Consider the following 22,445-nt stretch of genomic DNA (forward strand, 5'->3'; position numbering starts at 1 on the left):
CCTTAGAAGGCAAGAGGCGATCACGAACAGTGAGGAAAGGGCGAGGAGAGGGGGGCGTGGGCCCTTTACGCACCTCCTCCCCGCCCTTTTCCCTCCTCTTGACAAACGTCTCATGTCGCAACCCGCCTCGTTTCCCTAACCCTACGCGACTCTAACGGTTCCCCTAACGAGTTAACCGGCGCGTCAAACACTAAGCCACCCTGACAGGACGTCACAATGGAGGGAGAAGCAGGCGGCATGTGAAGTGTCTGCCTCGTCTGCCCAGGCGTCTTTGTGCCTTCAGCAAGCCTTAGCGCGTATCGCAGCGAGAGGCGGCGGTCCACAGCACCCGTCGAGAAAAATCAGCTGAGCGTAGCACATACAAGCGTGCCGCGCTCACTCGATCATCGCCTGGTACTTCAGGCACGAGAGAAGAGCAAAAGGAAAACAGATTTACTCACGCGCGCGGTTACGGCAGCGCGTTGCAGAGCTCGACTCCACCTGCTGACCCGGCCTGCACCACTTTTGCCGATGATTTAACATCGTGAATTCACTTGACAAAACAGCTGCTGGGCGACGCACACGACGCGGCAATGCGGAGCCACACAGTAGAACTCCTCCTTGATGCATCGTAACCCACTTCTTACCCGCATTTTTGCCTGCTCTCTTTCTCCCACTCTCCGTGTCTTTCTGCACCCACACGTCGCTGCTGCCGTTGTCAGCTAGTGGCCGTTCCCTGCCGAAGTTACCGCACTGAAGAGAGAACGACAATCGCTAAGTTCTCTTCTGCAGTCCCCTTCTCTGGAGCTCTGCAGACGCAAGCGGTGAGGCAGGCGTGCAAGCATAAATGCATGTGCGTGTGCCGCATGGCAAAGATGCAAACCCGCTGCCCAGCTGGCACTAAAACGGTAGGCGATGTGCTGTGGCTCTCCGCAGGTGATACGCTCAGTGGCGCAGAGCAGCCACGCAATGGCACTGCGCGACTCGTCCCACCTGGCATGTCTGACTTGCCTCCGCGGCAGCTGGCGCTGCTTCCGACTCCCCAGCCCCATAAACCGCGACGCACAGCCGTCGTACACCGTCGCGGCCAGCACTGCTCCTCCGTCCGCAGCACCTCCTCGCGTCGCCCTCTCGATGAGGCGCTCTTTTGCGCCCTCATAATGGAGAGTGAAGCGGAGGTCCTGCGGCGGTTGCGGGCACATGGGCTGGCAGCGCTCATGGATGACTTTCAAACGGTATGCAGCAACCTCAGCCTGCATAACGTACGGTCAGAGGAGTTCACCTTCATGTGCGCCGCTGTGCTTCAGTGCCCAGTGCGACCTCGCGACGGCGAGATCGTCTTTGCGTTTCTGCGGGGGGATCGCACACCAGGCGGTGGCATCAGCGTCGTGGAGCTTCTTGAGCGACTGCGGACGCTGTTTGAGCCACTCGAGGTACTCTGTGCGCTGCAGCTCAAATGTCTTCTCGAAACGCGCCGACTCGATTACTGCAACGTGGCACTCAATGAGCTCGAGAGGGCTGGGGCCGGGCTGCGCTCCCTTCTCACCAACAACCCGCTCAGGGACAAAGTGGACGCGGAATGGGAGCGGCTAGTCGCCGAGCTGCTGCGGCTGCAGGTGCACTTTGCAGTGCCCGTACCGACGTTTCGCTTGCTGGTGCGCCGCTCTGCGCGCGCGCTGCGGTCGGTGGTGCGCGCGCTGGGGTGGGATGGAAAAATACGATGGCGTCTCTGTCGGGAGGAGGAGGACGAGGTCAGTGATGACGGAGTGCAGGAGCCACTTCGTGCATTCGATGTTAGCCGTCTCACAGCATGTACAGTACTTGACCTTTGCAACGAGGCTGGTGTGCAGGACAGGGGCACAGCGCTTCTCTCCTCTGTGACGAAGACGTACAATCGAGGTCTGACGATACGAACGAAGTCTCCGGTCGCCGCTGAGGGTCTGGGCCCTGCGCTGCGGGCAACCGTGCGAGCTACGAGGCATGCCTCGCCGTTTCGCTCGCCAAACTCTGCGGCCGACCCGACGCACCCCCGCTTCAAAGCTGACCTCTACGCTGTTTTGCCGGCTTCACCATCTTGTACAGCGGCCAGGATGACTGCTTGAGCGGCTAACCAGTGAGGAAGCGAGGCGGCTAGCTACTGATGGGAGAGCGTGGCGCCACAAGGCTAGCGACAGGGTGCAGGAAGCATGTCTTCTTGCTGTCGTTCTGTTTATTCGCCTCTTTCCCTCTATCGGTGTCTCTGTGTCTCTCTTGTGCGTCCCCACATTCACCTTTTGGGTCAGGCCACTGTCTGCTACTGTGCGGCGTTACGCGGGGATACTCGTTCGCTTTTTTTTGATTCGCTGTATATATATATATGGATAGTTTGAACCTACTGGATGTGTCTTCCTTCATCGTACACACCGCGCCGCCCCCGCTGGCAGCACACGCTTTCTTTGGGCCTGCGCATCCCTCACTTTTGCATGCCGACGGTCATCGCTTCTACCGCCCCCGTTCTGTGGGCGAACACCCAAACCAAACCCAACGCAGCCAAAGAAAGGCAAAGCGGTGATGGAATGGAAGGCGAGCCGTTTGAGCACCCCCCTCCTCGGAGGACCAATTTTCTGCAGGCGACTCTCGCGCTGCTCGTCGCCGACGCTCTCGCCGATAGGTTATGGTGCGACTGGTGATGCATGACGTCTCTGCTCCCTCCCTCCGCTACCGCCCACAGACGTACACACGCGCTCCCCCACTTGCTTCCCCTCTCCCCCGCCTGCCCTTTTCTCCAGTCCCATTTGACTTACCCCCATCCCTCGCCGCGTGTCTGCGTCTGCGTGTATTTGTCTGCGTCTGCCTGTAGAGCCGTCACACGAGGCATGCGCTTTGGGGTTGTGTGTGGGCTTTTAGCAGCCCTCTGTACGGTGGCGATGGTTCTGCCTGCCACAGCGCTACGGGTGAAACCCACCATCACCGCTCTTACCTTCGACGTGGGCAAAGAGGAGGTGTGCCTGTATTCGATTGGCAAGGACTTCTACGAGGGTGTGGCCATGCACTACCACGTCATGGCGGGGGAGAACGACTTTGACGTGTTCATTCGCGACGTGGACGGACATGTGATCTACGCCTCCTACGCTGGCGAGCATGGCGCTGAGGATCGTGTGTACTTCACGACCCATGCCAATAAGGAGCATGCATACTGCATCGACAACCGTGACTACTCAGGTGAGCCGAAGATGATCAAGATGGAAGTTGGACTGACCTCTCTCAAGCGCTGGAAAAACCGCATAGACCCGCTGCGCAAGATCATGACGCGCGCCGATGGGTTCGTGATGGGCATGCACGATGACCAGATTCTGCTTAGAATGAAAGAGCAAGGCATCCGGGAGTGGGTAGAGAAGATCTTCACCATGCTGACGGTGCGCTTAGTGACCGAGGCTTTCGTCGTGACGCTCATTGCGTTGCTTAATGCTCTCAGCATCACGTACTTGTTTCGCCGGGCGTCCCTACAGGGGTCGCTTACGGGAAGGCCGGTGAGGAAGTGATGTGTGCTGCGGGAAGGCAACGGTTTAGTGCTTTTCGCCGACGCTTTATCTCGGCTTGAAGCGCGCCTACGTTCATCAGTGAAGGTGCGTGTGAATGGAAGTCGCGGTGATGTATTCAAAGGGCGAGCTGAGCAGAAGTTGCGCGCCCATACCCACACACCCGCACTGACAGCGATATCGAGGCTTGCATGTGCGTGCATATCGCGTGCATGTGCAGCGGTGTCCGCGAAGTTTTCTCGCTTCTTCTTTTTCCTTTGCTCGTCCTTCTACTACTCATCATCGATGTTCAAATTCGCCTTATTTCGAGGATACACTCCAGGAGAGGACATCGTCGCCCACAAAGGCGTCACGGCAGCAAGTTTGTGCAGCCGGCGCATCCATTGGGCTTCGCGACTGCGCCTCTGCGTTGATCACTTTTCCTTTCTCTTGAGCGTCTGCCAGCAGAGAGTAGTTGCAGTGTTCCCGCACTCGCACGGCATTTCGGCCTGCCCCCCCCACTTCTGTTGTACGCTCTTACTCGAGTTTCGTCCCTACGGGGCGCACCACCACCGCCTCTTCCCCTCTGGCTGCTACGCCTACTATCGCCGCCCTCATCATCGGCCTCCCTAATTGTCTCATTTTTTCTCGCCTCTCAAGACAATCGTCGTAGCCACCAAACCACCTCATCGCTTCCTCGCCACCTCACCGTTCCGCCTCTTGTACGGAAGCGCCTCCACAGTAGACACTCTCTTGATCGCCGAATCCGCTCCTTCAATCCATAACACTGCGCGCCGTACCATCACTCGTAGACCATTGGCTACTATGTTCCGTCGTGTTACCCTTTCGGTAGGGACCACTGTTTCCCTGAGCGCCTTCAGCATGGCTGCTCGCACTAGCTTCCACAAACCTACCACACACGACTGGTCACAGATCCTGCCGCAGCATGTGACGGCTGAGGCACGCGCCGCCCTGCAGGCACAGAGTCACCGAACCGTTTCTGCCGTAGTTCCTGGCAAGATGTTCATGCGCCACTGGATCGTGGCGGAGCAGTCTACCGTGTCGGTCGTGAATCGCGTCATCTCAGGCATGATCGCGGTCTTCACTATGATTTGGGCGGCAGGATATGCCACGCTGGGCTACAATGGTCACAACTCTGCACACACAGCAGGGTGGTTTTTCATCGCCTACTGGCTCGTACTGCACACCCACATGATGTGGCTCGCCCCAACGATGCTTGGTCTTGCCCTCCTGCAGCTCGCGCTGAACTGAAGTGGCACAGGAAGATGATGGGCCAACGTGGCCACATGTAAGAACGTGCCAGCGTCTATGCCTGTATGCATCACTGAAGGAGGGATATGGGGCACGATGAGTTGGTTTGGCGAGTCCATTCCCCTTCGTGTATGCTGTGTGTAGAGCGATGAAGCTGATGCTGATACAGCATTTAATCGCATTCGTGATAGGAAATAGCGATGGTGGCAGCTGCGCGGTACGGAAAGGAAAGGGAAGTGAGGAACAGAGAGGCGTTGAAAGGATTATCGGAGAGCTTGCCATGGCTAGCTCACCCCCGCATTTCTCATCCCTTCTTTTCACTCTCTTTGCTATCAGCCCACCTCACCACAAAACGTGTGCGTGTCTTCGATTTCAGTAGGAGAGAAGCTTGTATGGGCGGCTAGGCCCTCCGTTGATGGACTGCATCTCTGTTTTTCCTCTCTTTTAGCTTGTGTTGTGCTCGTGTGTGTGCCGGTCTCCCGTTATGATTACCCCGTCTGGGGCAATCGCGTCGGCGATGCGTCTGCCCTTGCATGGGTGCATTTTAGCGTTCTCGCTTGTTGTCGTTCGCCCACTCTCTTCTGTTGCCTTCATCCTCATCGTGTTTTCTTCGTCAATCTCGCGCACGGCTCTCCTCTAAATATGTACACCTTCAAGGCGACCGACAACACATCAGCACGACTTCACGCTAGTAAAATGAACACACATTCATGTCTGTTCTCGAGTAGAGTTGCACCGCCTTTATGAGGCCACTCCATGCACGGTCATGCCAGGCCCCCTGGTGCCCACACTCTGCGTGTGTGTGTGTGAGGGGAAGCCAGCCGCCCCCCTCTCCCTGCCAGTGCCGGGCCGCTTCTGGTGGTGACAGGGTCGAGCGCCTCCGACGTAGCGAGGTCCGAGCGATGGGTCGCTGCGGATGCCGGCGGTGAGGCCCTGGGTGGCGCGGCGTCGGAGCGACCTGCGGGCTCGAATGCGTTTGCACCGCGCACGCGATGGGCCAGGCGCCAGTGTGACCCGAGCCTGTCTCACCCGAGCCTGTCTCACCCGACCCTCAGTGCCTACCGGTGTGGGGAGTCCTGAGCCCCCCCTCCTTCCCCCGAGGGGGACTGGGGCTGGGGCGGCGCTCGGATGGCTGCGTGGGTGGACTGCTCTCTCGCGTGCCTACGGCTGCTTCGCACGGTGCGATGGGCCAGCGAGGGGCTGGTGTAGGGTGGAGCTGAGCTTCCTGTTGTATGGCACGAGGCGGACACGCGCTGAGGTGAAAAAAGCCTCTATCCTCTTGACCACCATTGTCGACATAACCTGTGCTGCATAGGGCTGCACGCATCACAGAGACCGGCGAGCACGTCGGAGAAAGACGCTGCAGCACTCGAGGTAGCGGGAGCACCGCAGGATGCTGTTTTTTTTTTTTGCAGTTGTGCTGTCGGTTTCGCCCTCGCCGTGGAGGGAGTGACACTGGACCAGGCCAGGGGACGGCTCGTCTTGTGGCCACGAGAGGTGAGGAGGCGGCTCGCCGTGGCAGAAGGCGCTGTGGGATGCCGGTGGAGTGGCGATGCTGAAAATGTCGTGCTTCGCGGCGCCCGTGCCCTGGGAGCCAAAGCCCCCTCGCCGTGTTCGGCGCCGCTGGCGGGATGGCCGACCAGCTGAGAGTGATGTCAGTGGGGTGGAGCGCAAGCCCTGAAGTGGTGACCGCAGCAGTGGCTGGCCCACTCCTCCTACGCCGCGCGGCCCGCTGCGCATGTGCATGCTGTGCTAGCGCACAGCATGCAGTCTGCAGGCACGTGTCGCGCCGTGCGGAAGGCCATGTTGCCGGCGATTTTGGTGGCATGCCAGTTCGACGGCACTGCCAGCAAAGACGAAACCGATTGCGTTCCCATGTCCCGAAGTATGCGCTTGCAGGGATCGTTCACGGTGGCATGGCGAAAACTGTCTGCGTTGGAGAAAAAGCCGTTAGGAGACCGCGGGCGGGATCGGCTGGCGACCTCGCAATGGGGCAGCCCCGCCGTATCTTGGACCGACTGTGCTTGAGAGCCCGAGTCATGCTGAGTGAGACTCACCGATTTTGGTGGCTTCTTGAAAGGGCGCGGCGGCTGTTCTCCGTGTGGTCGTGTGGTTCGCTGCGTGGTGCAGCGCTGGGTGCGCTGTCCACGGGTGTGTCGCGTGCGCTGTGGCCGAATGGTCTGCGTCGGGCGCAGCTAACCCCACACGAGGTGCATTATGCCGATGACGACGGCCGGTGCGGTGTGCGACCTCTGCAGCGGCGCGGCATTGGACAGATGGGGTGCTGCGTGCGTGAGCCGGGTGAGCGAGTAAGACATCACTACAGCCATGCGTCGGGGCCACGGCCGCGCCGACAGCGTGGGTGCAGCAGAACACCGAGCGGTGCGCGGCGCATTGGAGGCCTTTGCCTCCTCCACCTCTGTTGGGGCTACGGCCCACCCTTGTCTTGATGGCACTTCTGCCCTCGCTGCATTCCGCAAGGGCTGCGCACACCGTCATGCAGCAGACGTAGAGCTCCGTGACTGCATGACTCGCCTGCCATGCGTGATCCACGACCCGTCATACAGAACGTGGCGAAAGCCCTGCAGAGGGGGCCGATCGGGAATTCCGCATGCGAGGCGCGAAGGGCTACCACTGGCGACACGGGGAGGTGGGGCAGGGACGCTGGAAGGGCAGGTGGCACTGGGCTCTCGTCACTGCGCAGACACAACGCACATCTACGCGTATCGATGCTCCCGTATGAAAGACGTGCTCTATGCCTGCCGGTGTGGCTTCGGTGTAGGCGGCCCGATCGCACACACACACACACACACACACACACACACACACACACACAGAGCCCAGAAGTCGGGCCGATGGGGCCGAATAGGCTGCCTCGCTCACGGCCTCCGTGTAGCCCTCTCACTCTTTCTTCTTTCATCTGCTCCCGTAGCTCGCTCGCTCACGTTGGCGAGGGAACGGAGGTTGTCACCTCAACTCGCCGGTTCATTCTCTTATATTCTTCGTGATGCACTCACACAGCAGCGTATCGATCAGGGATTCTTTAGGAGTTTTCTGTGCGGTTGACTGCGTTGCCCCTTTTCACTTGAGTGCACGTTGATTGTGACATTCTTCACCAGGCTGGATCTTCCGCTGAGCGTGCTTCTCTTTCGCTCGTCCTCCCACTCACGACAGTCTCCGGAAGAGCGGCGGAGGAAGGTGAGTTGTTTAACGTTCGATGACCATTGCTACGAACGTTGTGTTCCATGCCGAGGTAACTTTATGTTGGAGTGGTCGATCGCTGAGGATGGCGCAACTCGTACAGACGGTTGCCAAGCTGTGGAGTCCTCGACAAGGTAGCAGAAGGCGAGGAGGCGTTGTGAAGTGATGCTGCCGGATGAGTACGCAGCAGCGGCGAGCACTGCTGCGTACCAGGTGAGGTAGCCCAGGTATGAGCGCAGGGGCAACGCCCAAGTCGCCATGCAGAGCGATACGTACCGCTACGGTACTCTCGACTGCGGTTCCCAACACGAACACCTCCATGTCGTGTCTGTTGTCTGCGTTCACTGCCGCGGCGGCAAGAAGCTGTGAGGCACCACACGCGCCTTTGGATAAACGTGCTGATGGACTGCAGACAAGCCACGAGTAAGGACATGGGTCATACAATCTCTGGGGGTGTACAAGGGGTGGCTGGTGTGAGCCACAAGCGGGTCCCGTGGCTGGAGTACGTGCAAAAAGGCCTTCACCGACCTGCCATATATAACGAAGGGCGACGACGACGGCTACGCAAGAGCGCTGCAACCTCTAATCAGCTTGCGCCACCTGAGGAGCGGCTGGCGGGAGACCTCGGCAAGCATCGACGCTGAGCTCGAACGACAACGGCACCTCCCTCACCGTATCTAGCAGGGGGCGAGATGTGGGCAGCTGCGTTCACCTTCTTATCACTGACACCTTACGGGACAGCGGTGCACCGCAGGCAAGTGTGACAGGAGGACGTGCGATTCACGAAAAAGGCTCGAAAAGATACACGCCAGCTAACGCCACAGCGCATCTGCGCATAACGGGCGGCATCTCCTCTGTGCGACCGGGTTAGCTGATGAAACACCGGCGCCAGAAGAATGATGAGTGCAACCCGAATCCTACTGTCGAGCCCGTCAGGCTTCCATCTGGAGAGTCTCCACAGCATATATTATGCAATGCTGCCGCGGCTTGATGCGGCTGAGGGAGATGCATGGCATTACAGGCAGAGCACAAGGCCACAGAGAGCCCTGGCCTGAGGCTGTCCAACTTACTCTTGGAGCTCCCCAGGCATGTACTTGGACCGTCCACGGCTACCCGCGCGACAGATGCCACTGCCTCTGCCCTCGGGCAGGACCCTGAACTCAACCCGCTTGGATCGAGGCACGCAGTCTACACGAGTCTGTCTGGCGCTGATTACGCAGCACACATGCGAGGAAGGGACGAGGCAAGACATGGAGAGCCCGTTGGGCGCACGACCCGATCCGACTGCCGATGGATTGTCTGGGACGACCGGGATTTCGCCGTTGTGCGTCGGAGGCAGGTGGACTGTGGTGGTATGCGTACGTTGACTCACCTGCTCGTGGCGGAATGACACCTGCGAAAGGAAGCAAAAAGAGATATCTGTGGCGCGAGGCGTGTCTTTCCATTCACGCACCTCCCCGGCCCCCGCCGCAACTACTTGGCCCGAGTGTGCTCGGGGCGCTGCTTAACGCCAAGCGAAAAGTGTTGAGTTTTCTCAGGACAACACAAAACGTGTGCACGCGTATTTCGTGTGTACCTGTGCATGGTCACCTCCCCACTCTCCTTGTCTCTCTCCACCATTCATGGCGCATGGCGGAACTGCCACTGGGCGTGTTTGCCTTCATCGGATCGCTCTTTCTCTCCAAGGCGCGCTTCCGTCACCAGTCCTGAGGAAATCGCGTTACGGAGAGCGCGCAGCACCTCGTACAGTGTCACGAGCGCCACCCGCGCGCGCGGGTGCGTTGCCGTTTGTATGCGTGTAAGTGCAGAGGGAACCGTTCCCCCCCCCCCCCCAAAAAAAAAAAAACGTTTAGCGCCGTTCACTGTCGCCCTATTTTGTTTGACCTGCGCTGCCCCTGCGCTCCACGGTTTCCACAACGACGGGGCACATGCAAAACATTCTCATTAACTTCCCTCTAGGGTTCACTCACGCAGCTGCACAGGCGCACCCCACTCACTTCCGCCGTCATCATGGACAAGTATACAAAAGTGAAAACCATTGGCAAGGGCAACATGGGCACCTGCACCCTTGCCCGCAACAACGAGGATGGCAAGTACTACGTCATTAAGCAGGTGGACCTCACGCGGATGAGCAAGAAGGACCGCCAGCAAAGCCTGAACGAGGCGCGTGTACTGAGCTCGCTGCGTCACCCGAACATCATCAACTATGTCGACAGCTTCCTCGCTCGCAAGTCCGACAACCTTTGTATTGTGATGGAGTATGCCGAAAGCGGCGACGTCTGCACGAGCCTAAAGAAGAACTGCGGCGTACACGTACCGGAGCGGCAAGTGCTGGACTGGCTCATTCAGCTGGTGCTGAGTCTCGACTACGTGCATCAGCGCAAGATCCTCCACCGCGATGTCAAGACGCAGAACATCTTCCTCACCAACGAAAACCTGATCAAGCTAGGCGACTTTGGCATTGCTCGCACACTGGCGAACACTTACGACCAAGCCCAAACGTTTGTTGGTACCCCTTACTACCTATCCCCTGAGCTGATTTTAGAGCAGCCCTATGACCACCGTAGCGATGTGTGGGCGCTAGGCGTCGTCTTGTACGAGATGTTGACGCTCCAACACCCTTTCAGCGCAAAGGACATGAAAGGACTGCTGCAGCGCATCCTCGCTGTGCAGTACGACCCTTTGCCAACCATGTACAGCACCGAGTTGCGAGACATAGTGGCCCAGATGCTGGTGCGGGACCCAGGTGGACGGATGAAGCTGGAGGACATCTTGCAGCTACCGATTGTCCGTGAGCGCATCCAGCAGTGGCTGCAAGGGCCCGATGGGGTGCCGCAACACTACGTACGCTCCCTCTGCAAACACCACCTGCTGCCGGCCTCCATCGATGGAGCGACTGTCATGCCTTCCCCCAGGTCCGCCGCAAGGGCCGCCGCGGCCATGGCGCACAAAGAGTGGTGTGGCTCCTCTGAGGCCACCTCAGCCCACAGGAACTTACGTGTGCGTGTCCTCAACGACGCTGGAATGCGTCCGCTTGTGGCACCACGCAGGCACTACTCCACCCCCTCCGCGGCCGTGGGTGCGTGTTCATCGAGTGCAGACAATGGCACCCCAGACCAAGTGCGGCCTTTCATAGCACCGTTGAAACCGTATAGCAACCTGCCGCAGGTGTATCTGCCCCAGCTGCCAGCCGTGCATCCACGGGCGCAGAGCAACAACAAAGCTTCTACTCCTTCGCCACAACTCAGCTCACTTTTTACCACGCCGAACGGCGTGCGGTCTGCCGCACTGCGGAACTCTCGGCAGCAAAGCGAGCCTGTGTGCCAATCCTCTCCAGCGTCGCTGCCGGTGCAGCGACCTACCGCTCGCTCCAAGGCCGTCAGTAGGCCCTACGCACGTCCCTATGCGGCGCAGCCCCACCTGTTGTCATCGGCCGGTTACCTTCTCATGGCCAACCCACGTAGGAACCCGAGTGACGTGCGGTGCCAGCAAACCAGTAAGTCCTCAGGCCCCTACTTGAACCCTCTGTATTCTACGCCTCGCCAGATGGCACCTGCATACAGGCAGCTAACTCCTCCCCTTTCTCCGCCGACCGACATTAAGGCTATGCTGCACCGCGCCGTCGCCGACTGTGCACGACGCCGACACGAATTCGCGTAGCAGTCACAGCGGCACCCTCGCGCAGAGAAGCAAAACAAAGGTCACCGAATGAGGGAATTGCTGCCTCGTGGGTTCTTTTAATATTCTGCAGGTGGGCCTACTAAAGTGCTCTCCTCCTCCAGCTCACTTCCTTCGTGGTGGATGTTGAGCTTGTGTGTGTATGTATGTGTGCCAGTCTGGGCTGCCCTTGCCTTCCTTACCCACTTACTGTGTGGTTCATCTCTTCCACTTTGCAATGCTTCCCACCCCCCTCTCTCTTTGTGTGGTTGTGAGGTTATGCCACCACCGCCTCGGTGCTTGTTGTTCCCTGTTACCCCCCCCCCCCCCCCCTGTACGATGTATGTAGCTTCAAACGCCACGGCACTGCTCCGCGTGGATAATCCTCGTCACTACCACCACCATTCCTCTTGTCCCCCCCTCTGTTTTCACCTTCCCCTCTTTCCCGTCACGAACACCTCACCCCCTCTGTACACTTGTGCTCTCAAGCGTCTGTTGTTTTCTCTCTGCTCGTCTGTCTGCGCGTGTATGTGCGCCCTTCTTTCCCATGGAGTCATTGGCCCCTTTGTGGCCTCTCTATCGTCGCGTCTGGCTTTGCGTCTTCATCCGCCACCACCCCCTACTCTCTCGTTCTCAATTCCCTTGCTTTCCCCTTTTGGGGTCTTGAGTGCGTGTGCGTCTGCGTGTCTCCGCCTCTCTGCGCGTATTGGTATAGGGGTGGCGGGAAGGCCTTCTTACTTTTGGCTCCGCTTTCCTCGCTTTTCGCTTCGTTCTGGAACACACAACGTATAACGGCTTGCGTGGTATGTGCGCAGGGTGCCCCTACATGTTGGTGGACTTCTCCGCACCTGTGAGGACACGTCGCAATGCAACGACTCTCTGCTGTCCCCGGGAGAGGGAAGTGGCATCATCGTGCTAGGCATCTACAGACTCTCTCCCCCTTTTCTGTTCTATGATGGCATCCCTGGACCAGTCCCGCCCCTACTAACGTCACCAGTGTACCGCTACGCTTCGTGTGTGTGCACTCCGTCATATCCCAGACGCCACAAGGAGACTCGCAGCTGAGCCCGCGCGTAAGCCACAGAGCACCACGCTTGTTCCTCAGTAATGACAAGCGTTTGAACGAGCTCTCGGTGGAGGCCGTCCTATCCCTCTTTTTCTCAGAGTCGAAGGCAGTGTCGCAGTCCCGTCCTACTCGCCCGTCCTCCTCTCAGCTACGGTTGCCCTCCCCTCTCAACTCATTTTTCGATCCCCACTATTGTTTTACTTCTCATTCCACCGCAGCGCAGGCACCACTCGGCAGCCCCACACCCTCTTTTGTTTTGCTGTCGGCGACAACAAGCCGATCCGGCACACCTTTGGAGTGCAGGCGGAAACTCGAGTGGAAGTCTTCTCCATTCGACTGCGCGCCGACCCATCGCACTGCGAAAACGTTCGTCGCTGCTGGTCATTCCCCGACGCTCTCTTCGGGTGCTGTTCGCTTCACACCCGTTGTTCTACTCGGCAGCAGGCCACGGCTCCTTTACCCTCGCCTTGCCTCACTCTCTGTTGAAGGAAAGCGGTGAAACGTGGCATTCTTCGTCTTGCGCACTGCTCCGTGATGGAAGGCGTGGAGTGGGGCGAAGGGGAGGAGGAGCTGACAAACTACTTACGCGAGGAGTACCCGCGCGTCTCAGCTCTCCCCGTGAGAATCCGCTATCGAACGTTTGCGCAGCCAACGCAGGACACGCGCATTCGTGCTGGACGGTCTGTTCACGACTTCTACCTGTACCGCCGCCGCCGCCTTGACTCGGTCATCGACGCAGAGCTGACTGCCTGCGGTATCCCGGTCGTGCAGCCTCTGCAGTGCGTACTCACCGACTCCTTTGCGATTGCGCAGCGGCAGCAAGCAACGTACCAATGGCTCGCACAGCGGCACACTGCTGATGAAATCCTCCACCGCTTTGCCGTGGACCGGAAACTGAACGCGGTACCGTGCCTGGCAGCCGTGAACCGCTCGCTGAGTGTTCTCGGTCACGATGGCAGGGCAGATGCTGTGCTTGACATCCTGGAAGATGTGCTGCTGGATACCAATATCATCCCCCTTAGCACACTGCTAGGCGCCATCAAGGCGCTGCCGAATCACCCTGTGCGAGCAGCTCGCGTCGCACTCACCTTCAAGGGCTCGCTTGGGTCCCAGACGGTGCCCCCAAGCGTGTGGGGTAATCTCAGCGCCGCTCTCGCACAGGCGTCACTACAGATGCCAAAGCCTCTCGAGGATCACTTCATGGAGCTATTTGAGCGCGTACTCGCCATGGTTAGCGCATCAACAGGTCGGCTGAGTGAATCACTCATAGTGGCGTTTGGTCGGTGTTTGCTTTCCAGTAGTAAGCCTTGCTCCGTAGCGATGCACCTGGTTCGCGAGGAGCTGCTCAGCGGCCGCAGTCGAGACGGCTTCACCAGTGCCCCGCTGCACCTCGGCGCTTTTCTGAGCGATCTCCTCGTGCAGCTGTGCTGCGACGATGCAAAGCTTGGGACTCCCCGGCACTGCAGCTCTGACACCGATACCCTGACCTTTGCGTGTGATGTGATCAAGTACGCGTTCGCCGTGCGCGTGCAGTTGGCACCGAGGGTCTTCGATGAAGTACTCGCCTTGTGTGAGCGGCGGAAGGAGTACTACCGCATGTGCATTTTGTTTGTATCCATGTGTGTCTTGTCGACTCCGTCGTTAGTGTCCTTGCTCCGAGTGCTCGAGGTAGTGACGCAGATTTGCGAACTGCGCGCGCCACTGCAACGTCTTTTGCCGGTTAGTTGCACTTGCTTCTTCCTGTGGTGCTTGCAGCGGTACCCTGGGCTTTATCAGTCGCCGGTGGAGTCGCAGAGCCAGCACAACGCCACGCGGCAGGTTTGTGCGCTGCTCGGCACTCTCGCCGTGGAGGAAAAGAACGCAGAGAAGTTGCCTGCGTTGCTACGGTTCCTTACACAGGAGAAGGGAATCGCTTCTACGATGCCCGCCAATGCGGTGTCGGCAGCTGTGCGTCGGTTTCGTGAACTGCGGTGTCCTGCCGGCAAGGCAGTCTACGCTGATCTCCAGGGCCAGAACGAGGCAATCCTGGCAGCTGTGTTGGAGATTCCTCAGAGGCCCACCAATCCGGCGGTGCCCCCACGCGCATCCACCGTCACCGTCGAACTCCACCAACTTCTTCCCTCGGAGTCGGTGTATTGCACCGTGCTGAGCGCCAGTGCTCTGGGCACCCTGGCGAGTTGCCCGGTCGCGGAGCAAGCGTTTGTGCGCATGATGGAGTCGTATCAGCGGAAGTGCGGCGCCGTCGCTCTCCTTCCGTTTGAGTCACTCTGCACCTCTTTTGGGCTGCCTCATGGCGCTGTCGGGATGCTGCGCACGTGGCATCGCGAGTACACCTGGCTGGCTGTCTTACCTCTTGGACTATCCCTGCAGCTCGACGGCGCTACTAGCTGCGAGGTGTGCTGCGCCGCATTCGCTGCTACTCGGCAGGTGCACAAGAGGGTTATGCTCATCTGTGGGAACGAGGCGGAGGTGTTAACGGCGAAGGAGAAGAAAGTGGAGCCGGTGATTGTGATGGAGACACTCGCGAGGCGTTTGTCGGGTAAGTGAAGCGGCACTAAGCGATGAGAGTGATTACGCGGAGCGCGGTCAATGATGAGTGTGTGTGTGTGTTTTCTCCGCAAAAATGGGCAACCCCTATCGTTCTCAGACTCTCCCACTCCCGCTCATGGCTGGTGAGGCCACACCGCTCCCTATTTCTGTGCGCCCACCCACACATATCGACTCCCCGGTGGTTCCCCCAGGAGGGCACCGAGCGAGACGGGTAACCCGTCGCGGTCGTCGCCGCCCCTCCCCCTGACAGGAAAGAATGCTTCACGCTCCTTTTGCGCTTTTTTTTACCGTTTGTTTTTCTCGCTGTTGGCCAAGCGCACCGCAACAGCCGTGCTTGCACTTGCGCCCTCACTTGCGAAGCACGATGCTGTGTATGCCGCCGTCGGCTCTCCATTGAGCTGTGGTCTGCAGCGGTGCCACATCGATGGGCGACGTGCCTATTTCCTCGCTGCTCTTCACCTTCTACCATGGCCACCTGCCCACTTCTTCCCTCCTGTAATGTGTTGGATGCGCAACACGTCTTCTTTTCCTTTACACAAAACCCCTGGACCACACCCACGCCCAGTGACTCCCATCGTCGACGCACACATACGCACGTTACAGACGCCCTCCATCGTCCCTTTAGCAGATAATCTTGGCGTGTGTGTGTGTGGGTGTGTGCCGCTGCTGGTTCTCCAGCCGAGGGCACGTACAGCTGTCACGACAGCCTCATCACTACCCTCGGCTTCTGCTTACCGCCCGCATTGTCGCAGTCAACTATGGCGTCACTTGCGACCAAAGGTGCAGAAAAGCAGCCAAAGCCATTGCATACCTATCCGGCAGATGTTCAACCCAGCAGCAAGATCCTCGCACACTGTGGCTTTGACAGTCTTCACTTCAATGCTGTCGCTTACCTCGGCGACAACACACTGCTCACGAGTGGCGGCAAATTTGTGCTCTTCTTGCATGTCGACTCCGGCGCAGTGGAGTCGCAAGACGGCCCTCGGGATGGGGCTATTGGCGCTGTTGCTGCGCACCCCAGCGGAACGTCGTACGTAGTAGGTGAGCGCTGCCCTGAAAACCCGCTTCTGCGTGCGTTCGCCTGGCCCTCTCGCGCCCCGTCGAAAACCTTGGCAGGGGGAGCAGAGGTGGGGTATAGCACGCTCGCCTTCAATGTGGATGGCAGCCGCCTCGCCTCCGTCGCGAGTGCGCCAGACTACACCCTTGCCATCTGGGACTGGCAGAGTGCCTCGCTACTGCTGAGGAGCAAATGCTTCAACTCCGACGTGTACAGCGTCGCTTTTAGCCGCTTTGACGACGCACGTCTCGTGACCGGCGGAGCCGGGCACATCAAGTTCTGGACGATGGCGGACACTTTCACCGGCACGAAGCTTCAGGGCTCTCTCGGCAAGTTCGGTCGTCACGACATAACCGACATCTCCGCGTTTGCCGCTTTGGCGGACGGCAAGGTGCTTTCTGGCTCTGACGGCGGTGACCTTCTCTTGTGGGAGGGTGACCTTATCGTGTGCACCTTTGCTCGTGCTTTTGCCGTTGATGAGTCTGGGGTCAAGGGTTTGGAGCAGACACTGCACGACATTCAGCCATGCCACGACGGAGCCATCCACTTCGTCTCTCTGCAGGGCCGCTACGTGGTAACGGCCGGCGCGGACGGCTTCATGCGGTACTGGGACCTTCACGAGCTGGAAGTGGCGGAAGGCGTAGGATTGCCGCAGTACTACGCGCCAATTTGCCTTCATGAGGTGTGCGTGTCGCCCCTGTTTCGCATCCGCTCCGTTACGCTCGATGAGGAACATCAGCAGTGGATCCTACTCGATGAGTTCGGTACCATCGCCACACTGCCCTACCCGCTGTGTAATGGCAAGCTAGATGCGGCAGAGTGGACGGCGCAGGTGCGCCTTCGGCTGAATGGTGTCCCACTCACGTGCGCGACGGTGTCTCCGGTCGAACATGTCATCCTCACCGGCGGGACGGACGGCACTGTGCGCTGCATCGACTATGTGCGCTGCGCAGAGCTGTGCCGCGTCGAGTGGCCGCGCAATCCGCGCAGGGACCCCGTTCCCGTGGCAGACATGAAGGTGCTAGTGCCGCGCTCGACGGCGCAGAACATGCTCGCGGTGGTTGGTTTTGGTGACGGTACGGTGCGACTACTCGAAGTCGGCGAAGGCAGGCACGCCATTCGGGTAGTTGGGCAGTGGAAGGCGCACGCGGATGGGCTGTGTGCGCTGGCGGTAAGCGAAGACGCATCTCAGGTGGCCAGTGTCTCCCCTAGCGGGCACGTTTTCTTCTTTAGCGTGGAAGCGGCGCCCTGCACGCTTGTCCCTTTGGGCTACTGCGTCAGCCCGCTGACGAATCCAACGAGTGCTGCATGGGATACGCAGGCTGTGGGCGGCCGCGGTGGTTGCCTGCTCGGGTTTGAGGGTGGCCAGCTGCTATCAATCCACGCCCCGGCATCGGGCTCCGTGAACCACGATGAGGGGTACGAATTTCCGTGTGCGTATGACCTGATGGCGATCCGCCAGCGTCAACTGCCACCGCCAAAGACGGAAGCGGAGGAGCTCGAGATAGCGGATACCGCTGCCACCGCATTGCAGGAAGAGGATGTGGGGCCGTGGCCGATCGCTTTCGTTGTACAGCTGCCAGGAGAAGGTTTTGCGATTGGCATGGACAAGGAGGAGCTTGCGTACGTGTACCAGGGTACCGTCCGCTACGCGAACCGGCTGGGGCTGCCACCCCTGCCCCCAACAGGCGTGGAGCCGCCAAACTACGTTGAGGACCCGCAATTGAACGTGTGCTACCACGACTACGTGCCGCGTCGGGCTTTCGTCAGCCCTAACGGCGCTCTTGTCGTGTGTGCAGACCGCAATCAGCTACTGCTGCGGGAGGCTGAAAGTCGACCGCAGCTGTATCTGCTCGGTGCGGCGCACGACAGCACGAGTGGCGCAGTCACCGGCGCTTTTCTCTCTTACGACGGCTGCTTGATCGTCTCTGTCGGCACTGACGGCCTTGTCGTGACACAGCTGCGAGACGGCTGCGCAGTCCCGCGTACTTTGCAACCTCTTGTTGACGACGCCAAAGTCGTCGAAACGGCCTCCGGCACGGCTCTTGCCTCGGCAGAAGCCTTTGTAGGTGTTGCGCCTGCCGAAGAGGTTGTGGAGGGGGTCGAGGCACCTGCTTTGTCGGTTCAGGAGCAGAAGGAGGCTGATGACGCAGCTCGGGCCTCAGCGGAGAGGGAGGCGAATCTCCAGTGCTTCTTGAAGAAGCTGGAGAAAGTGCGCGACGCGTACGCTCAACTGGTGCGCCGCAATGAAGAGTTGCTGCCTGATCAGCGACTGAGCAAGTGTGAAATGCAGCTCGATGCATCACTCCAGGACGCCCTCGATGCGGAGAAGCAGCGCCGTGTGCGCGAAGCAGAAAAGGAGTACATCCTGCCCACCGCGCGCGAAGACGTCAAAACGGCCAAGCTGAAGAGGCGTTTCCTTGACACTCTGCTCTACGACCGTTTTGAGCTCGCCGCCATTGAAGAGAGCTTCTCCGTCGCTTCTATGCGCCTCTTCGATCCACACGAGTCCATCGTCACAGTGAACGCGGCTGCTCACCAGCTGGCCGAGTCGGACGGGGAGTCGGACGTAGACAAAGAACAGGATGGGGGGAGCGGGAGTGAGCAGGATGGCGCCAGTGCACACGAAGAGGTGGCCGGACCCGTAGGTGCGGATGATTCTCAGGAAGCCGGCATCGCTGCCGCTTTGCGCGAAGGGCCCGATAATTCTGCTGGCGTAGCTGCCATCGGCGCATCTATGAAACAACAACTCAACAAGATGGACATACGCCGTTGGGAGCGGCAAGAGCGGCGGGACGGGTATGCACGCTTGCTAGACCGCAAGCCTAACCCAGCGATTGACGACGCAGTGCTGAAGGAGCAGATTGAGATAGATCTCAAGAACCGAGGGGAGTGCACGTTCCGCACGGATGCAGAGTACCGAGGCGATTACCTGTACCGACCCACCGCAGCTGCCAAGCTGCAGCGCATGACCCACCTTATGGAAGAAATTGTGCGTCTAAAGACATCCTTCAACGAGGACCTACTCAAGCTGCGCGAGGAGAAGCGGCACGCCCTCGCCCGTCTCAATGGCATGCGCCACGACTACGGAACGGTGCGCTTCCAGCTAAGATTGTGCACGTCTCCAGACATGCCCGACCTGTTCCTCACGGTGGAAGAGGAGCCCGAGACGCTCTACACGATGGACCGTGACAAACTCGACGCGTACTGCAAACAGAAAGCGGAAGAGCGGACCAAGGCGGAGGCGATGAAAGCGCAGCGCGGCTTTGGCGCTGACCTGGCCGGCGCGCAAGCCCCCGAGCGCTCACGCGAGTCCTCTAATATACCCACCGGCGCCGTGACCGGCAGCATCGGCGTGCCACAGAAGCGCACCAAGGGAAGCCACCTCCCCTCTTATCTCGAACGCGGCTCACGCCAGAGCGCCATCGGCAGCATTGCAATGCGGGAGCGCATGGATGCGGATCTGAAGGCCAAGCTTGACAACGTGAACCTCACGCAAGAAGAGAAGGAAGAGCGAGAGATGCAGCGCGCCGTTTTGGAGCGAGACATGCGACGCTTGGAAGCCGCCATGACCTCAGTGCGGGCGGAGTTCAACGACAAGCTGGAGTCGCTGCGACTGCGTCGTGCAGCACTCGACGTCGACCTCTGTCTTATGACCAGGCGTCTGACCCTTTTCCACCGCGAGTATCAGCTGCTGCTGGTCTTTCGTTCGCAGGACAAGAAACTGCGGGCCGCCTTGTCAGCTGTGAAGCGGGAGCGGGAGATGGTTCAACGCGCCATTGCGTGCCAACACACGGACCTTGCGTCTACCGAGGAGCGCCTTCGCCACCTCACCGCCCAGCTCAAGTCCACCAATCAGGCAGCAGAGGTGTACATAGACGAGCACTGTTCAGGCGACAAGCTTGCGTACATTAAGCGGGTCTACTATCGGCAGGTGAAGCGCCGACGCCGCCCGGAGGATGGGGACGATGACGATGATGACATCACCAGCGATGACGACGAGGATGAGGACGACGGTATCGGCGAAGAGGTGCGGCCGCCCAACTGCAGCGTGGAGGCGTGGGAAACTATGCTTAAGTGTCGTGAATCTCGCCTCGACCTGACGGAAGCCAGTGACGCGGCTAAGGCAGAGATGGCAAGCATCCGCAAACAGCTGGAGCAGAGCGAGCAGCGGCTGCATGAGCTGGGGGAGCACATCAAGGAATGCAGAAGCGAAGTGCAGGTGCTCGAAGAGCAGAAGCGGAAGGAGTTAAATATGCTGTACAGTGTAGTGCCGCTCCGCCTGAGCCAGGTGCGGTGCCTCGAGAAGGATGCGCAGCTGCCATCCCACCTCCCAGAACAGCCGGTAGTTGTTATCTCCACTGAGCAGATAATAGCACTCCGACAGCGCGTCTTTGACCTGGCTGACCAGAAACTACAGCGCCGTGACGAGCTGGCGAGACTGGCAGTGGAGCTGCAGCCCCTGAAGGAGGCCCGTGCAGCTTCGAATCGTGTGTTCGACGAGTGGCAAGGCAAGGTGAACGAGATGATGCTACTTCGGTTTGGTCAGCACGTTGACTTGGAGATGCTGGAGTCGTGCGGGTCCAGCTGGGCAATAGAAGCGAAGAAGGAAGAGCTGCGCCACCTTGAGTTGAAGTGGGTACGATCGGTGAAGAAGGTGGAGAACCAAATTGCCGAGCTCCGCACACGTCTCCAAGGCAAAGTCTTTGAAAACACGAGGCTGCTGCAGAACCTCGGCGATCTCGAGACGGAGCGTCAGCATGTGGATGCCGTACTGTCGCAAGCCACCTCCAAGACAGTGCAGCAGTACCATGGCACGACCGTAGCATCGAAGCAGGAGCGTGCCTTGCTGCGCGAACTTATCGCTGCACAGCAGGAGGAGATCGACGCGCTTACTGCTGAGATCCTCATGCTGAAGCGCAAGGGTGGCCACGTCTACAGCCCAGCCATTATGTAGGTGGCAGTGCAGCGGCCTTTTAGGTCTCCATGCCGTCAACTCTCCTAGCCCCATTCTACCTGGCTCTGTGCCGCGCCTCTGTCCCAGCGCCCTTTTTTGCGCGCCACTAGTTGCCGCGGCAGCCCTTTCGAACAGCGGTGCTGTGCAGCTCTCGCGCCCTGCCACTGTTGTCTTACCCACACTGTTTTTCCCAGTACGCGCTCACTCGGTCGAAAGGGTGAAGGCGGCCTCGCAGTGTCGCCCTGCAGAGGACGCATTAGACCTCACGAGCGAAAAAGCGGGTGTTTGCATCATGGGCTCGCCCTTCTGCCCAGTCTATCCTCTGATCTCCCCCCTCCTGCTCTCGATGAGTGTTGTCGTCTCAGTTTGCTACGGACTACGCCCTCGATGTATCGATGTATAGAGCCGAACTATTTTTTACTCATCTATGAAACGGGAAAGGCCGGCTCGGGTGTGCGCTGTTGTGCGAAGGACGTCGCCTTTTTGCGCGGCAAATCACCGGGACGCCGTCTTTTTGGCTCTCACCACTTTTATGTTGTGTGAGCAAAGAGGACGTGTTGCCCCTTCTCCTTGGTGCGCTGTCCTGCGCATTACGCGTTACTCGTGCGCGGCAGCGCCTAACACCACCAAACGGCGTAAAACTAGGGGGTGTTCATCGATTGCTCACCCAATGCACGCTTACTCCTCGCAGTCTCTGATACTCCCCATGCGTCCCGTTTCACCTCCTGCTGGCCATTCTCTATGAGTGTTCGACTCTATCGATGACGCTCTCTCTCTCTCTTGCTACAGTCATCCCCCCCAAGAAGCGTGCTGCTATCACCGATGAATGCGCACTTGGCCCTCTCATTGCCACTCTTGTCATTCTTGACCTCCAACTCCGCCCTCTCTCCCCTCTTTGCTCTCCCTAACATTTCCTCTGTCGTTGTTGGTTACTCACACAGAAGTAACGGCATGAAGCAAAGGAAGCTCACCATTCACCGTCTTCTCACCACCACTCATCACCCCTTTCCCTTTTCCGTTTCCCTGTCGTTTGGAGTAACCGCGTTACCCCTTGTGCTTTCCCCGACTTCTTTCTTATCGGGCTCTTCACCAATATCATCCGCCTCGCCAGACAGCATCGACGCCAACGCACTCATCCCTGCCGTGCCCGCCACACTTTCTCACTTTCACACGCCCCTCTCCCCTGTACTCTTTTTTTTTCGGAAAGGA

At 59.2% G+C, this 22,445-nt stretch overlaps 6 protein-coding genes across 6 annotated transcripts; all 6 read left to right on the forward strand.

The window, feature by feature from the left end:
* Positions 1 to 830: 830 nt before the first annotated feature.
* On the forward strand, positions 831 to 2,081 carry LBRM_14_1570 (hypothetical protein, unknown function; the record flags this gene model as incomplete). Its single annotated transcript, XM_001563391.1, has 1 exon — positions 831 to 2,081. One exon carries the CDS (start codon positions 831 to 833, stop codon positions 2,079 to 2,081), a length of 1,251 nt encoding a protein of 416 aa, XP_001563441.1.
* Positions 2,082 to 2,885: 804 nt separating this feature from the next.
* Positions 2,886 to 3,500, forward strand: LBRM_14_1580 (conserved hypothetical protein; the record flags this gene model as incomplete). The annotated part of the gene is made up of 1 exon (XM_001563392.1): positions 2,886 to 3,500. The coding sequence occupies one exon, from the start codon at positions 2,886 to 2,888 to the stop codon at positions 3,498 to 3,500; it is 615 nt and encodes a 204-aa protein (XP_001563442.1).
* Positions 3,501 to 4,358: 858 nt separating this feature from the next.
* LBRM_14_1590 (conserved hypothetical protein) lies at positions 4,359 to 4,748 on the forward strand (the record flags this gene model as incomplete). Its single annotated transcript, XM_001563393.1, has 1 exon — positions 4,359 to 4,748. One exon carries the CDS (start codon positions 4,359 to 4,361, stop codon positions 4,746 to 4,748), a length of 390 nt encoding a protein of 129 aa, XP_001563443.1.
* Positions 4,749 to 9,959: 5,211 nt separating this feature from the next.
* LBRM_14_1600 (putative protein kinase) lies at positions 9,960 to 11,609 on the forward strand (the record flags this gene model as incomplete). Its single annotated transcript, XM_001563394.1, has 1 exon — positions 9,960 to 11,609. The coding sequence occupies one exon, from the start codon at positions 9,960 to 9,962 to the stop codon at positions 11,607 to 11,609; it is 1,650 nt and encodes a 549-aa protein (XP_001563444.1).
* A 1,597-nt stretch (positions 11,610 to 13,206) lies between these two features.
* Positions 13,207 to 15,219, forward strand: LBRM_14_1610 (conserved hypothetical protein; the record flags this gene model as incomplete). Its single annotated transcript, XM_001563395.1, has 1 exon — positions 13,207 to 15,219. One exon carries the CDS (start codon positions 13,207 to 13,209, stop codon positions 15,217 to 15,219), a length of 2,013 nt encoding a protein of 670 aa, XP_001563445.1.
* A 761-nt stretch (positions 15,220 to 15,980) lies between these two features.
* Positions 15,981 to 21,236, forward strand: LBRM_14_1620 (conserved hypothetical protein; the record flags this gene model as incomplete). The annotated part of the gene is made up of 1 exon (XM_001563396.2): positions 15,981 to 21,236. The coding sequence occupies one exon, from the start codon at positions 15,981 to 15,983 to the stop codon at positions 21,234 to 21,236; it is 5,256 nt and encodes a 1,751-aa protein (XP_001563446.1).
* Positions 21,237 to 22,445: the final 1,209 nt, after the last annotated feature.

This window comes from Leishmania braziliensis, chromosome 14 (genome assembly GCF_000002845.2).
Source record: "Leishmania braziliensis MHOM/BR/75/M2904 complete genome, chromosome 14".
Taxonomy (NCBI): domain Eukaryota; phylum Euglenozoa; class Kinetoplastea; order Trypanosomatida; family Trypanosomatidae; genus Leishmania; species Leishmania braziliensis.